The sequence below is a fragment of the Scomber scombrus genome, chromosome 19 (genome assembly GCF_963691925.1).
Source record: "Scomber scombrus chromosome 19, fScoSco1.1, whole genome shotgun sequence".
Taxonomy (NCBI): domain Eukaryota; kingdom Metazoa; phylum Chordata; class Actinopteri; order Scombriformes; family Scombridae; genus Scomber; species Scomber scombrus.
This window is the reverse complement of record NC_084988.1, coordinates 26,421,224-26,437,363: the sequence shown is the minus strand read 5'-3', so window position 1 is coordinate 26,437,363 and position 16,140 is coordinate 26,421,224. Positions and strand designations below refer to the sequence as shown.

The following is a 16,140-nucleotide window of genomic DNA, read 5'->3' as shown; positions in this document are numbered from 1 at the left end:
GACTAGTTGTGTCATGTTAATCAAGCAGAGCTGCCAAATGTTGCTCCAAAACACATGAACTGAGAGAAGCTCGGCGTCTTTCTTCTCACTGATGAGGCCCATGACAGAGCTCCAGACTTCTGGCACATTACGGAGAACAGCGATTCTTGTTCACTTTCCTAGACTGGCTTTCCAGAGTACGAGCCGATGGTTACGCAGTTTACGTTAATGTTTTGGCGTAGCAGAGGCCCAGGTGAAAGGAAGTGGTCCCACCGTGGACGAGTAGCCACCAAATCGGGACAGCAAGAGTGAATGCCAGTGAGGATAATATACGAATCACTTCCAATCTTTTTAGCCAAGAAGATCAATTGAATAACACACATCAGGTGAGATGATGTACTGCATTCTGTTATCCGTCTCGCTGGAATACTCTTTTAGATATGTTGGCCTTTGCTAGCTATTAGCTGTTAGCTGTGTTCGTGTGTGTGTGTGACATGGTGCATGGTGGCTGCAGTCACTGCTCACACGTTGTGTTGCATTACACGCTGGGCATTTTGGGTGAAGCCGTTCTTCATTTTAGCTCCATAAACACACAGGCAGACGGTGGCTTTGGTTATTCAGACGCTCAATAACTGCGTCTCATTTCATACAGTAGTGCTAGCTGAAGTTAGCCAGCTAAGACTGCAACAGGGTTTCCACTGCAGTTCAGCGAGTGTGTGTTGAGTTGGTAACGTTGTGTAAGATGCTAATAAACTATCAGAGAGATTGTTGAACTTAGTTTGTAAGGAATCTTTCTTCCCAGTTTGGTACAACAAACGTAGAGCTAACCAAACCTACATATGCGTGTGTGTCATGTTAGCGTTAGCAGCCAGGTGTTTGTTCATGTTAGCTAACGGCTCGTTACTTTTTCGTCAGCTGTAAGGCCAAGGACGTTGAATTGTTCTGTTATCTTTGGAGTGAAAATAACTGAAAGCTGGAACACAAGATATTTAATTAAATAGCCTTATGATACTGCGTATTAACCAGGCAAGCTAGTGTTAGCTAACGCTTGGCAAAATGATAGCAGCTTGGTTGCTAACTAACGTTAGTCAGCATGCTCCCCGCTAGTCACTCTATCGTTCATGGTTAGGTGTCCTGCTTCTCAGCTGAAGGCTTTCTGTTATAATATATTCATTCACACTTATTATGTGAGTGCAGAACCTGTTAATATAATATGATCATGCTCCACAAAGATGGACGTGTGTTAATACTAGGTAAAAGTGCGGGCTGGGTTGAAATGAATGTCATATTGAGCTGAGGTCGTACAGTTGGAGCTTGTGGATAGAACGCAGAGCTAATGAATGATTGTCGCTAATGTTGTTCTGAACATTGAGTTCTGTATGTATAATTTGCTGATCACAGCTGCCACACACACTGGACTGACTTGCTGGCAGCAACTGTTGTTCCAGACTGTGAGACAACATCAGATGTGTCAGTGTGTCAACATGAGCTCACAGCTTTGACACATTTAAGTCGTTTAAGACTGAAGTTTGGATTAAGGTTATCAGACCAACACTTGTCGTAAATATGTAACATGCTGTTATCATGTTTAAAACTGGACAAACATTGAAGCTGTTCACACACATTTCTGTAGCCCTCAGTATATGTCTGAAGACTGTACAGTCACATTAATAGGTACTAACACATATAGTGTAAAACTCCAAATGTCTTAACATACAAAGTGTGTCTTGTGATGAAAGCTTCTCATGACAGTATAATACATAACATATGTAGGCCAAATGATCATATTCATGATTCTAGAAATGACATAGAGGTTGATAGTTATTGATGGTATTACACTCTTGTTTTATAAGCATGTGTTGATGAATGAGATGTCACTGTTCTTCGTAAACTGCTGCCTAATTTGCCTTATGTCACTAATAAGGCTAATCTCACAGGCTTGTACAGATTTTTACTGATGTATGCCACTGTTGTGGTAACTATATACTGATCCACAGACATATTCACTTTCTTACAATAAAGAACAGCTTCGCAATTTTGGTCTATCTAAATTTTTTGTCTTTTAAGTCTATCTTATAACAGCAGTCATGTGTCCATATGAACAGTAAAGAGGTTTTCCTCTCTGTAATCATTCCTCCTGTTCATACTGACTATTAAAAGATCTCCTTCAAATGTGCTTTCAATGGAAGTGATGGAGGACAAAATCCACAGTGTGTCCACACAGTTATTTAGTGCATAAATGCATTTAGAAATTGGTCTGAAATAGTAATAGTAGTATACCCATATCCAGTGTACTGGTTTCAATTTCCCATATGAAATGAAATTTTCATATACCTTATATAGAACTTACATATTTGCTGTGACTCTTGAATAGGTGGGAACATTCACAGTATAATCACCACAAAGAGTGCTACAGTCAGGGCCAGCTGTGTAGAGTATACTGAGAGGGGAACCCTAATACCTGTGTAACCTTCATATTAACAGTTATAACTTTATAACACAACAATTAATAATCCACAACTAACTAACTAACAAGGCAAAGCACCAATGCACACAACAGTTTGTGACAAACAATTTGTAACACTAATAATTGTACATCTAGAAAATTACACTGCTGAACGGCATGCTGGGTACAGCTAGCTGGCTAGCTAGCCAGATCCTGGTGATTCAGGTGAACAAGGCCTCGCGTATGATGATGGTTACCGGGGCAACCTCTGTCAGCCTCCTTCTGTTCCAGACATAAATAAAAAATTTTCATGAACTGCTTTAAAAGTTAAAAGTAATGACAGGCACTAGCTGTATGTAGCAGCATTATGGCTAACTGCAGAGGGAACTACATCCAGAGCAGTTTGTTCATTGGTTCGTTTATGTCTGAAAAAATATATATATTTGGGGGGTAGAGCAAGACCGCTATATCCATCAGCCGATACTATAGGCCAATATTGGCCTATCACAGATATATCAGTATCGGCATATGTTGTCCGATATGTACCGGTATATTTTATATTTGATCCTTTTTATTTTTCAGTTGAAGTTTAATATATATATATATACATATGTTTTTTGTTGTTGTATGCTTTTTTATTATTTATAGGAATTTATAATTATTGGGTGGCACAGTGGTGCAATGGTTACTGTCTCCTCACAGCAAGAAGGTTCTGGGTTTGAACCCGCTGGCTGGCTGGGCTTCTTCTGTGTGGAGGTTGTATGTTCTCCTCATGGCTACAAAATCCATTTTAAAGTATTTTCTATTGGTTTCAGTGCTTTTGAACTTTGTGAAATAGACAGCAGGACTTTCAAGAAGGTTTCATCAAAGTACAGCAGCTGTAATGCTGCTTTTCCAGAACATGAACATTACTGATGCAGGGGAAAAGGACAGAGGTGTATCGTGACATGGTTCTGCTCATCAGGCTGTACTGACACATGTCCATGCTGTTTGATATCAGGTTGTGAGATAGCCAGAATGAAATTAATCAGTAAATGTATAAATTGTGTTACTAAAACTGCAGCAGATGGCCAAACATTTGTAGCAGCTGGACTGTAATAGTGTTGAAAATGCAGCTGTAAAGAGACAGAATGATCGTGGAGGTTGAGTTCATCACATCACAGACCACACTGAGCTCCACAGTGCTGTAAAACCACTCTGAGCTTTTAACTTCTCCTCTTAATTCCTCACCTGAGTGTTGACATCTTGTACGTTTGAAACGTTGAGGCTGCCAGTATCGGAATCCCAAGTGCAGCTCTGTTCTGGTTGGAAACACCTCTTTGGCACTGAATATGTCAGAAAACTCACTTTCAGAGCTGTTGAACTTCATTCTTGGCAAAGGCGGACGAATAATTACGTTAGATTTGATTTACTGCTTGAAAGTAGCTCCATAGATGAGCATCAGGTTGCATTATGTTTTTGATTACCAGCGAACGTGAGGGCGCTCCTTTTAATGTAAAGACTTGTCTCTGCTGCACAAAACTGACTGCTATGATTGGTTGCAGCTGTGGGGCTCCGAAATTTCACAGCAGGGCCGTGTGGTCTGGTGATGATTTTAGGCTGTGTCAAAAATGTGTTGAAAAGCTTGTCCGGGACCAGTGTTGGACCCTTCTTCCCTCCACTTCATGTACCATTGTCAGCATCTGGCACCCAGCAAGACTTTACCATTCTTTCTGCTTTTGTTTTCACAGAGCTGGAGGACCCAGTCACAGTCCCCACCACTTCCCGTTTGTGTAGAGGTGAGTATTACCTTTATATTATAACAGTTCCAACTATTCATATAGCCTTGGAACATGCTGATTCATAAATAAATCAGAAGCATTAATAAATATTTATGGCAATGTCTCAAATATGTGATTGTAACAATGCTTTTTGGTTTCTCAGGTCTGTTGCCACATAAATGTGGGGAAGCATCAGGAGTTGATTAAGAGATATTTTATCATGAAGCCAAGATTAAGTGTCTGCTTATTCAGAAAGTCTCACTTATTACCTGTAAGTATATTTCCGAACAAATCCATTTTCCATCTTGTTGCCAATTCACATCTTTCCTTTTAAGCATGTGTTTTCATGGTCCAAACAACCTCTAAACAAGCTGTTCTCAATCTCTAAACAGTTTACTCTCATACTCTAAAAGAGCTGTTCTCAAGGTCCAAATAAACTTCCTTCAAGTTCTGAACAAGCTGTTCTGGAAGTCTAAAACATGTTCTCAACCTCCAACCTCTTCTCAGACTCTAAACAAACTGTTCTGAAGCTCTAAATAAGCTGTCCTCAAGCCCCAACACTATTGTCAAGCTCTAAACAAGCTGTTCTCAAGTTTAAAACATGCTGTTGTGAGTCTGTAAACAAGCTGTATTGAATCTCTAAACAAACTGTTCATAAGCTCTAAACAAGCTGTTCTCAAGCTCTAAAACTACTGTTCTCAAGCTCTAAAAAGCTGTTGGCTATATTTAAACAAGCTCTAAATAAGCTGTTCTCAAGCCCCAAACTGTTGACCAGCTTTAAACAAACAGTTCTAAAGCTCTAAACAAGCTGCTCTCAGTCTGGAAACAAGCTGTAGTGAAGCTATAAATAAGCTGTTCTAAAGGTCTAAAACTGTTCTCAAGCTCTAAAAAGCTGTAGTCAGTGTCTAAACTGGCCCTTCTTAAACTCTAAATAAGCTGTTCTCAGGGTCTAAAACTGTACTCAAGCTTCAAACAAACTGTAAAGCCTGTAAAAAAACAAAAAAAACAACTGTAATCTAAAGCCCTATACAAGCTATAGTGAAGCTCTAAATAAGCTGTTGTCAATATCTAAACTAGCTCAACTCAACTCAACTTTATTTATATAGCACTTTAAAACAACCACAGCTGAAACAAGGTGCTGTACACAAATACATAAAACAACACAGGAACATAAAGCAATTAACAAGAAATAAATAGCTGTTATTAAACTCTTAATAAGCTGTTCTCAAGGTCTAAACAACCTGTTCTCAAGGTCTAAACAACCTGTTCTTAAGCTCTAAGCAAGCTGTTCTGAAGCTCTAAGCAAGCTGTTCTGAAGCTCTAATTGAGCTGTTCTCAGTCTGTAAACAAGCTCTAAATAAGCTGCTCTCAGTCTGTAAACACGCTCTAAATAAGCTGCTCTCAGTCTGTAAACAAGCTCTAAATAAGCTGCTCTCAGTCTGTAAACACGCTCTAAATAAGCTGCTCTGTCTGTAAACAAGCTCTAAATAAGCTGCTCTCAGTCTGTAAACAAGCTCTAAATAAGCTGCTCTCAGTCTGTAAACACGCTCTAAATAAGCTGCTCTGTCTGTAAACAAGCTCTAAATAAGCTGCTCTCAGTCTGTAAACAAGCTCTAAATAAGCTGCTCTCAGTCTGTAAACAAGCTCTAAATAAGCTGCCATCAGTCTGTAAACAAGCTCTAAATAAGCTGCTCTCAGTCTGTAAACAAGCTCTAAATAAGCTGCCATCAGTCTGTAAACAAGCTCTAAATAAGCTGCCATCAGTCTGTAAACAAGCTCTAAATAAGCTGCTCTCAGTCTGTAAACAAGCTGTAGTGAAGCTCTAAATAAGCTGTTGTCAAGCTCTAAACAGGCCAGATACTCTATAAGTCTGATGGTAGACATATTGCTAGTTGCTGTGTGTAGCTGAGGTATCTCTTCTCAAACCTGACTGTGGTGATATATGCTCTGGTGTACATTAACACAGTGTCCTCATCTTCCCTGCCAGTGAATTTGTGAGAGGATGATGAAATGAGATAAAGTGGACACCTGGAGGAGCCCAGCCCCCTCACCTCCACCTCTTTGAAGCATGGCAGGCCTACAGCTTGTCACCCCTGCCACTTCACCCATGGGGCCTTTCTTTGGTCTGCCATGGCAGCAGGAGGCTATCCATGATAACATCTATACACCTAGGAAATATCAGGTAAGGAGGCTGCTGTCCAAATGGATGTGTTGACTAGCTGATGGGTGTAAGCTAATACAGGATATGACATTAATTTGGCAGTGCATTCCTCCATCAGCTCACTGTGTGTAAACCTGATTCTCCCTCCACAGGTAGAACTTCTTGAAGCAGCTCTTGAACATAATACTATCGTCTGCTTGAATACTGGCTCAGGGAAGACCTTTATTGCAGTACTTCTAACAAAAGAGCTCTCCCACCAAATCCGTGGACATTACCAAGAAAATGCGAAGAGGACTGTTTTTCTGGTGAACACAGGTACCTGCAAGATGTCTGCTATCATTTAGAGATCATCAAAGAAAACAGGAAGGAAACTATGATTCCTTCTCAAGTTTCATGCATTGTCTTTGGTGTGTAGAATAACTCAACTTGCCCACGGTGTTTCATGTGTCTCTTGTGTACTTTATCCAGCTTCGTCTGTAGTTCAGCAAGCAGCTGCAGTCAGGACTCACTCTGACCTCCAGGTGGGAGGGTACGTAGATTTGGAGGTGACCTCAGCATGGACCGACCAACAGTGGAGTGAAGAGATAATCGAGAATCAGGTGAGAACATTATACTCACTGCCCTTGACAATGTTTGGCTTATTAAGCAACACTGGCTTCATGCTTCTTTCTATGCTGTGACTGCCCTGTAGATTTTCAGTAAGAATAGTCCTAGGTGGCTCTCTAACACATGGTATTTTCATTAATATAATGTACAGTTATTAGAAAACATGTATTACTACCTCAGGCTACTCCAGAAAAGTGGATGATTCAAATCAGTAGAGAAACTACTGAGTCAAGTCAAGTTTTATCAGTTGAATCACTGCCTTTTTTTAGCTGCATCATTTACAGAACCACTCAGAATAAAAACCAAAACTAAAGGTCTTTTTATACCTGCTTTAGATGACTTTATGGATAAAGAAATGTTATTCCACTGAAAAAAGTAGTTCCATAAATGTGGACCCTCGTATGTGATTATAAATCGATGAATTGAATGTCAGATGATTGGGAGGATGAAGATCAGATGGTTGTCTGGTTGAGTAAGAGTTTCAACATATGACCTGAAAGTTTCATGTCACAGATGATAAACACCGGAAGGTCAGGTGTCTAGAGGAATAAAACATCAGTAATAATGGTGAGGATTAATAAGAGTGAAAATATATATGTATGTAGATCAGAAAAGGCATACGACGACATCATACACCAGAATTCATTGACTGAGAATGAGAAGGCTGACTGAAGTAGTTGACTTTTAGCAGGCAGCACTAATCAATTACAAACAGTTATTTGATACTGTGATAATTGTTGACAATAATCCTGTCTTTCTCTACTCTCATCTCATCCAGGTGCTGGTCATGACTTGCCACATATTCCTGCACATACTGAGGAATAAAATCTTACCGTTGTCTAAAATCAACCTGGTGGTTTTTGATGACTGTCACCTGGCCATCACAGACCACCCCTACTGTGAGATAATGAAGGTGAGTTTGGTGAGATCTAACCTCTGAGTCCATTCCTCTTGTTATTGGAAACGTGTCTGACTTTGTATCCTTTCACTTTTTGCAGCTGTTTGAGGGTTGCTCGTGCAGTCCTCGTATTCTGGGCCTCACAGCCTCCATTCTGAACGGAAAGTGTGACCCATCAGAACTGGAGCACAAGATCCAGAATCTGGAGCGAATCCTGAAGAGTAACGCTGAAACTGCCACTGACCTCGTGGTCCTGGACAGGTACGACAATGCAAAGATATCTATGCTTAAAAGTTTGAGGATTTCCATTCCAGTGTCCACTTGCTGTATGCTGAAGTCTCCTGCGTGTCCACTCTCTGCAGATATGCCTCTCAGCCGAGGGAAGTGGTGCTGGACTGCGGCCCCTACGTGGATAAGAGCGGCCTCTCCTCCCGTCTGCAGGTAGAGCTGGATGAAGCTCTCCACTTCCTGAACGACTGCAACATATCTGTGGTCAGAGAAGACCGTGACCCCACATTCATTTCCAAACAGGTCAGAGCCACAGAACTTTGTACTGGTAATGATCAGGTCATGTCAAAGTCTAGACCAGCAACTAAACACACCTTTTAATATATACCTGCTTGTGTTTCTACCACATCAGAAGAACCTTGAAGATGAGTTCAATTAAGACTCATGACAGGAAGTTACAGATTTTTGTGGAAACCTTTTAAAAAATATTTCTTTCTTTGTGTAATTCAGTCAATCAATCTTTATTTATATAGTGCCAAATCACAACAAAAGTCATTTCAAAACTAGACCCAGTCATCACAACATTATAATTTACTCCTTCACAACTGTGATGTTGTGAAAGATTTAAGAAAGGAGGCTTTCAGACTTTTTCCTTTAGGACAAAGAAAAAGTTTGCAAATTGAGGTAAAGCTGCACTATTCAATGTTTTTATATTAAAAATACAGTAGTAAATACAATAAGTATTTGGACAGTTACTCCTACTCCTCTGTGCTTCAGCACATTCACTTAGAAATAAATAAAGTGATATTACATTTAATCACTCTTAATCACTCATTCACTACTCCCTGTGTAATAAACACTAAATAGTTCACTCAGTAGTGAGCAAGATTTCAAGATTTCAGACATTAACTAATCTTTGTCATTTTGTATCGTCACCATCAGCTGTCATGTGATGATAGTTTCTACATCTTTAAAATGTGGAGCATTGCATTGTGGGAAAGTGGTGTACATGCCATGGACACTACGTTTTTCATCCATGGTGTCAGATATACTATATAGAGCCCTCAATATTTGAAGGCTCTATATAGTGGAGATATTTACACACTCAGCATTCAGACACTCAAATAAAATGGCCGAGGGTAATCAACAAACAGAGAGTGATTTCACACACAGCCTAACTTTAGCTTTAATTTGAGCAGGTTTATGTCAATATAGAAAGAACTATGGGGGAGAGGAAGCTTTTAACAGATAGGGGTTCAGACAGAAATGTTTCTTGTAGTTTTAGTGTTAGTTCAGGACAAAAGAGCTCACATGGGGCTCTCAGTTGATTGAGAGTTGAGAGTTGCCATTTAGAATGAGGTGGAGCGATTCTAAAAAAGCAGCTGTTCCTGGTTCCTGGAAAGGAAATATAGGAAAAATTGGAGCAAACATGTCATAGATCTCAGTGTCTCAACCTGCTGTACACACTGTCCCTGTCCTGTCCAGGTCCTGAGTGACTGCCGGGCCGTGCTGCAGGTTCTGGGGCCCTGGTGTGCAGACAAGGCGGCAGGCATCATGGTGCGCGAGCTCCAGAAGTACATAAAGCACGAGCAGGAGGAGCTCAGCCGCAAGTTCCTGCTCTTCACCGACACCATCCTGCGTAAAGTGCACGCTCTCTGCGAGGAGCACTTCTCCCCTGCCTCGCTGGACCTCAAGTACGTCACGCCCAAAGTCCTCCGGCTGCTGGAGATCCTGCACGAGTACAAGCCCTTCGAGAGGCAGCAGTTTGAGAGCGTTGAGTGGTACAACAACCGCAACCAGGACAACTACGTGTCCTGGAGCGACTCTGAGGACGAAGACGAGGACGAGGAGGTGGAGGTCAAAGAGAGGCCGGAAGCCAACTTCCCCTCACCGTTCACCAACATCCTGTGTGGGATCATCTTTGTGGAGAGGCGTTACACAGCTGTCGTCCTCAACCGGTAAGATGTTAATACATATAGTTACTGAACAATTCAATCACTGTTTTAAGAGAAATTATTGTCATTGTCATCTGACCGAAACAGTAAAATATCATTGATGTGTTATCAGTGACACTGTGTCTGTGTGTCCTCCTCAGTCTGATTAAAGAGGCGGGGAAACAGGACCCAGAGCTGGCTTACATCAGCAGCAACTTCATCACCGGCCACAGCATCGGCAAAAACCAGCCCCGCAACAAGCAGATGGAGGTGGAGTTCAGGAAACAAGAGGAGGTACACACACTGTCACACATCATGTGTTAACAGCTCTGGGCATTTCACTCATTTGTAATCTCTTTTTTAAAATTAATTTTGCACTTAATTTAAATGATGTATATAATGATATTTTAAAAAAATGTCATCATCAAGTTAGAAGGAGATCACATGACAGAGGTTCCTCGTCAAAAGATAGAGAGACTCTAAGGGAGAATCTGTCTCCTTATTATTACAAAGATGCTGGAACTTTGTTCTTTATTATAATGTAAAAAAGAACAAAGTAAGCAGATGTTTGTAAGCAGATCTGTGCTCATACTGTGTGTCACTGCTGCAGCGCTGCACTTTTACACACTGCACTTCAACATGCTGCTGCAGGTTTGGTCTGTAAATACTGAAACATCACAGCAACTAGTGTCTGAAATACTTCTGATCAACACACTGAATGATCACACACCTCTGAACTCTGCTGCTTTTTAAAATGTCTCTGTACAACATACTACAGCAGTAACAGTTCATCAATGATTAGCTAAAGACACAGCTGGAACACACAGGGCGTACTGGACACTTCTGTTAACAGGACTTTATCGTTCTCTGTGTGTTGTCGATATTGTTGTCGTCATAGTTATAGTTCTTGGTGTGGACGACCTTTAATAATTTGTGTACAATACATTTTTACACAAAACAAACTCAGTTACCTTATTAGAAAATCTTTAAATTAGACAATCTCTAAATATATAAACACAGGATGTCTTCTACCTCACTGTAAAGTCTATTATCAGTGTTTGTGCACTGGAAGATTCGAATTTCCACATCACACTTGTGTTAGTTGGATACTGGACCATGTTGTGATGTCACAAATCATGCTAGTATCTACATTTGTTAAAGTGAGGATAGAGAAACATTCCTCCTTCAGCAGATACATGCTGCACATGTATCATCGTGCACAGAGAGGAGAACAACATCCAGCCGAAGGCACAAGAAAGAACATGAATCTTTTCATTCCTGATGTAGACACTAACTGTATCAAACCAGCAGCAAACTACAATATCGAGAAAGCTCATCCAGTCATAAAGTGTTCAAGCAAAAACGTATTAACTCATTTATTTATTTAATATTTAATCCAGTCATCAAAGCAGATATTAAGTTGCATTATGCGTGTTATTTTAAAAGTTGTACATTTAGAGAACAGTGCAGAAACCCAGAAAAATGTCCATAAGAGAAGTTGGACAAAGATCAACCAATATAAGGTTATGGTGAGGTTTTCATGTCGGCAGGACAAGTGTGTTCCTGTATTTCAGGTACTGTACTAACCAGACCTGCTGCTTCTTCCTGCAGGTCCTTCGCAAATTCCGGGCTCACGAAACCAACCTGCTAATCGCCACCAGCATCGTGGAGGAAGGCGTGGATATTCCAAAGTGTAACCTGGTGGTGCGCTTCGACCTGCCCACAGAGTACAGGTCCTACGTGCAGTCCAAAGGCAGAGCTCGCGCGCCCGTCTCCAACTACATCATGTTGGCCGACAGCGAGAGGACCAAAACCTTCGAGGAAGATCTGACCACCTACAAGGCCATAGAGAAGGTCAGGTTCTCCCTCTGATCCTCTGCGGTGTAGAACATGTGTCACACTGAGGTATTTATGATGATGTCATGTTTGTTTGGAGCAGATCTTGAGGAACAAGTGCTCCAAGTCAGTGGAGGTGAGCGAGTTTGAAGTGGAGCAGGTGCTGGACGATGACAACATCCTCCCACCGTACGTGCTCCGGTCTGAGGACGGAGGTCCCCGAGTCACCATTAACACCGCCATCGGACACATTAACAGGTACCCTCAGACTGATTCTGGTTGCCACGGTTACATTTTCCGCAGAGATTTAATGAGCTTGTAAACTATCCTATTGTACCTCTGGCGTTCAGGTATTGTGCTCGGCTGCCCAGTGACCCCTTCACCCACTTAGCACCCAAGTGTAAAACTGCAGAGACGCAGGAGGGACGCTCCCAGGCCACTCTCTACTTACCCATCAACTCCCCTCTGAGAGTTCCTGTTAAGGTGAGGAGGGAATTCTTCATACACTAACACAATGTTATTTTATCCAGCCTGCTGGGGTTTCTAAAGGCTGATGCATGTCTCTCTTCACAGGGTCCTATAATGAACTGTGCCAGACTGGCAGAAAAAGCAGTTGCACTATTATGTTGTGAGAAACTCCACAAAATAGGTACAAAACAGTCTTTCCATAGCATTTCTTGTCATGTGTGTTTGCTGGTTTTGGTGCTGAATCTTTGCTTCTCTCTCTCTCAGGTGAGCTGGATGATCACCTGATGCCGGTGGGGAAGGAGACAGTGAAGTACGAGGAGGAGCTGGACCTCCACGATGAGGAAGAGACCAGCGTCCCAGGACGACCTGGCTCTACCAAGAGGAGGCAGTGTTACCCTAAAGCCGTAAGAGAACCACTCTGCTCAACTCTTCTCCATCACAGGCAGAATTCAGTGACACCGATTGGATGAGAGAGAAATAGGAATGTGAACAAATCTGTTATGAAGGTTAAAAAGATTTTAAAGCAGTTATATAATCCTGTAGTAGTTGAAGTGGTTATCAGACATAGCTTTTGGATATATATTTTATTAACTCGTACATACATATATTCATATTCTACATCTTTGCAGTATGTTCCAGGTCAGTTTTGACCTTGAATGACTGAAATGTCCAGAAGTAGATTGAGTGTCAGGAATGGAGTTGGTGTAACTAAGACAGAGAGGTCAAGGAAGGCCAGGACAGAAAATGAACCTGGTGGATCACAGCACACTACAGCATAGTCCAATATGATTAGGTCCCAATGAGACACCTCTCCTTCCTAATATGATCAATAAAGAGTACCTGTGTAGCTATTCTTTCACCTGTTTGCTTGTATTAGTCATAAGTTTACTTATGTTTGTGGGTTGCACTAAATATCTTCAAACTTTGCAGCTCTACTTATAGAGCGCATGAGAGACGGTATTGAAAATATACAGTGAAAAGTAAAGAGATAATATAATAATATAGGTCAGGAGATATTAAATTATTAACTTAAAAAGTTGTAAAAGTTGTGTTTTTAGCTGATGTTTAAAATAAACCTGGTGTTGATTGTAGACTGGAGTTCATTATACAGTTAAGGTGCCATGTCAGCAAATACAGGGTTACTGTTGTTTCCAAATCTAGACTTTGTAACTGCAAGAAGAGCTTTTCCTGACAACAAGTGTTCATTCTCCTATGTATGAGCTTAGTAGCACAGAAATGATCCATTTATTGTCTTATGATAAATTTAAACTGTATTATTAATGAAGGGATGCTGTAACGGGATAGTGTATCTTCTCTCTTAGTTCCAGTTAAAAGCCGAGCAGCTGCATTTTAGACCAATTACAGATGACTTAGTGCTGAATAGTGTGTTAGTAGTATAACATGCTTCATCAGGACTGTGTGGGGCTGCTCTGATCAGAAATGATTAGCTACAGTGTTGCCCTGACAACAACAATTATCAGATTCTGATTCATAGATTTCTGTTAACTTGATCTGTTAACCCTCTGCAGCACACTAAAATCCCTCTCCAGCAGATTGTGGATGTGTGTATGTGTATCTAGTTTGTGTTGTGTGAGATATTCTCCTTTGTGCTCTGCAGATACCAGAGTGTCTGCGGGACAGTTACGCTGTACCGGAGCAGACCTACTACCTATATGTGGTTGGGATGGTCCTCACCACCCCTCTCCCCGACGAACTCAACTTCCGCAGGAGGAAGCTCTACCCACCGGAGGATACCACCAGGTGCTTCGGCATCCTGACTGCCAAACCTATACCTCGAGTATGTCAGATCAACTACCTCAGTGGTTAACATGACTCATTACGTTAATACCAGTTCTTTGATTGACAATAGTCATCAGCAGCTTATTTGGGGTTTGAATCATGGATGTTAAACACCGCTCTCCCTCTCTCCTCTCCAGATCCCACATTTCCCGGTGTACACTCGCTCTGGGGAGGTGACCATCTCCATCGAGCTGCAGAAGTCGGGCTTCACACTCACCGCCGCCCAGCTCGACCTTATCACCCGCCTGCACCAGTACATCTTCTCCCACATCCTCCGCCTCGAGAAACCTGCACTGGAGTTCAAGCCCACCCTGGCTGACTCGGCTTACTGCGTTCTACCTCTGAATGTCGGTAAGTAAAGTCGCACGCTAACTTTCTCCTCAGTGTCTCAAAGGTCTCTTGTAAGACAATAATTAGCTCAGCTGCAACACATCAAACAGTATTAGTAGAGGAACCAAGCTGAGATACCCCTACCTGAGGTACAACAAAGCACAACCATGTTTTTTCATAACTTTAATATAAAAATAGCGTTTAAAATTAATGGCTGTATAAAAATATTCAACTGCAAAATCGAGTTCATCTGGTTGATGTTTGGATCCTTGTGAAAACCCAAAATAGTGAAAATGTAGGTTTCTCCAGAAGTGACAGCGTCTGCTTTATCACATGTATCTCTGGAGATAATCATCAGAATGTCACTAACTTTGGATGTTAATCCTACAGAACAAGCAATTTGAAGATCTAAATATTTCTGACATTTTATAGACTTAAAGAATTAAAAATATATATATAAAAGCATATCTTAGTATGTTAGTAATTATAATGTACAAGATGGAGAAATCTGGCCCAAAGTTAATCACGTTACAATTTTATTAATGCAGATTTAATGGATAGTTTGTTTTGAGGCCTCATATTACAGTTCAAATGTAGTGGTGCGGCCTTATTATTCAAGTGTGTAATGTTCTAGCATAGTGCCTATTCCTACAGAATTTAAAAAAACCCAAATGATTGATAGTTAATACATGAGTAATACATACAGACTGATTAGTTTGTTTTGTTTAGTTGGGGATTCCAACACCCTAGATATGGACTTTAAGTTCATGGAGGACATCGAGAAGTCTGAGGCCCGCACTGGCATTCCTACCACTCAGTACACCAAGCCGAACCCCTTCAACTTCAAGCTGGAGGACTACCAGGATGCTGTCATCATTCCAAGGTATCAGCACACTACATGACCACACTGATGTTACATTCACTGAGATAGTGTAAGAAATGTAGGGCTACATGATGACATAACAACACCGTTCTCTTTGCCAGGTATCGTAACTTCGACCAGCCTCACCGCTTCTACGTTGCTGACGTCTACACGGACCTGACGCCGCTCAGCAAGTTTCCTTCACCAGAATACGAGACGTTTGCCGAGTACTACAAAACCAAGTACAACCTGGACCTGTCCAACCTGAACCAGCCCCTCCTGGATGTAGACCACACCTCCTCCAGGTCAGCGGCACGCAGATCACATGACACATACTTGTAGCTGTAAACTTGCACATGGTTAAACAGAAAGATTCAAGTCAGTCCTCTAACCAAACTTTACATTTCAGTGTCATGAAGTCTTTGTTTTGGTGTATATTTGGGTTTAGTTTTTGCCCTCCTGTGCCCACAGACTGAACCTGTTAACCCCTCGCCACCTGAACCAGAAGGGCAAAGCTCTGCCGCTCAGCAGTGCAGAGAAGAGGAAGGCCAAGTGGGAGAGTCTGCAGAACAAACAGGTAATGGCTGCATGCCATTAATCCTCACATACTGTTCATATTCTACACCCTCAGTCTTTTCTGGGTTAATTTTTATCCGGTCTAAGAATCCCCTCATAAAAAGTGTCTATACCAAATGTTGAAGCACAGATGTGTTTAGAAAGCATCAATAGTGGATCTGACTGATCAATAAATGTGATTAAACCTTGATTCATTTTTCAGAGAGCAGAGAGAGTGTATTTTTTAGCTTTTACACAAAAAACAGTATACTATCAC

General features: G+C 41.3%; 1 protein-coding gene across 1 annotated transcript in view; it reads left to right on the top strand.

Moving 5' to 3' along the window:
- Nucleotides 1–236: 236 nt before the first annotated feature.
- Nucleotides 237–16,140, top strand: part of dicer1 (dicer 1, ribonuclease type III) — a 28,697-nt gene continuing 12,793 nt past the window's right edge. The window contains exons 1-21 of the mRNA XM_062440197.1: nt 237–365; nt 4,156–4,203; nt 4,349–4,456; nt 6,173–6,367; nt 6,499–6,661; nt 6,815–6,945; nt 7,731–7,865; nt 7,951–8,111; nt 8,213–8,381; nt 9,564–10,036; nt 10,174–10,306; nt 11,624–11,866; nt 11,952–12,106; nt 12,199–12,331; nt 12,422–12,497; nt 12,581–12,720; nt 13,935–14,114; nt 14,254–14,467; nt 15,176–15,329; nt 15,431–15,613; nt 15,780–15,885. Of these exons, the coding sequence (XP_062296181.1) occupies nt 6,254–6,367; nt 6,499–6,661; nt 6,815–6,945; nt 7,731–7,865; nt 7,951–8,111; nt 8,213–8,381; nt 9,564–10,036; nt 10,174–10,306; nt 11,624–11,866; nt 11,952–12,106; nt 12,199–12,331; nt 12,422–12,497; nt 12,581–12,720; nt 13,935–14,114; nt 14,254–14,467; nt 15,176–15,329; nt 15,431–15,613; nt 15,780–15,885 (3,063 nt within the window). The 5' untranslated portion in view covers nt 237–365; nt 4,156–4,203; nt 4,349–4,456; nt 6,173–6,253. The remainder of the gene's footprint in view (nt 366–4,155; nt 4,204–4,348; nt 4,457–6,172; nt 6,368–6,498; nt 6,662–6,814; nt 6,946–7,730; nt 7,866–7,950; nt 8,112–8,212; nt 8,382–9,563; nt 10,037–10,173; nt 10,307–11,623; nt 11,867–11,951; nt 12,107–12,198; nt 12,332–12,421; nt 12,498–12,580; nt 12,721–13,934; nt 14,115–14,253; nt 14,468–15,175; nt 15,330–15,430; nt 15,614–15,779; nt 15,886–16,140) is intronic.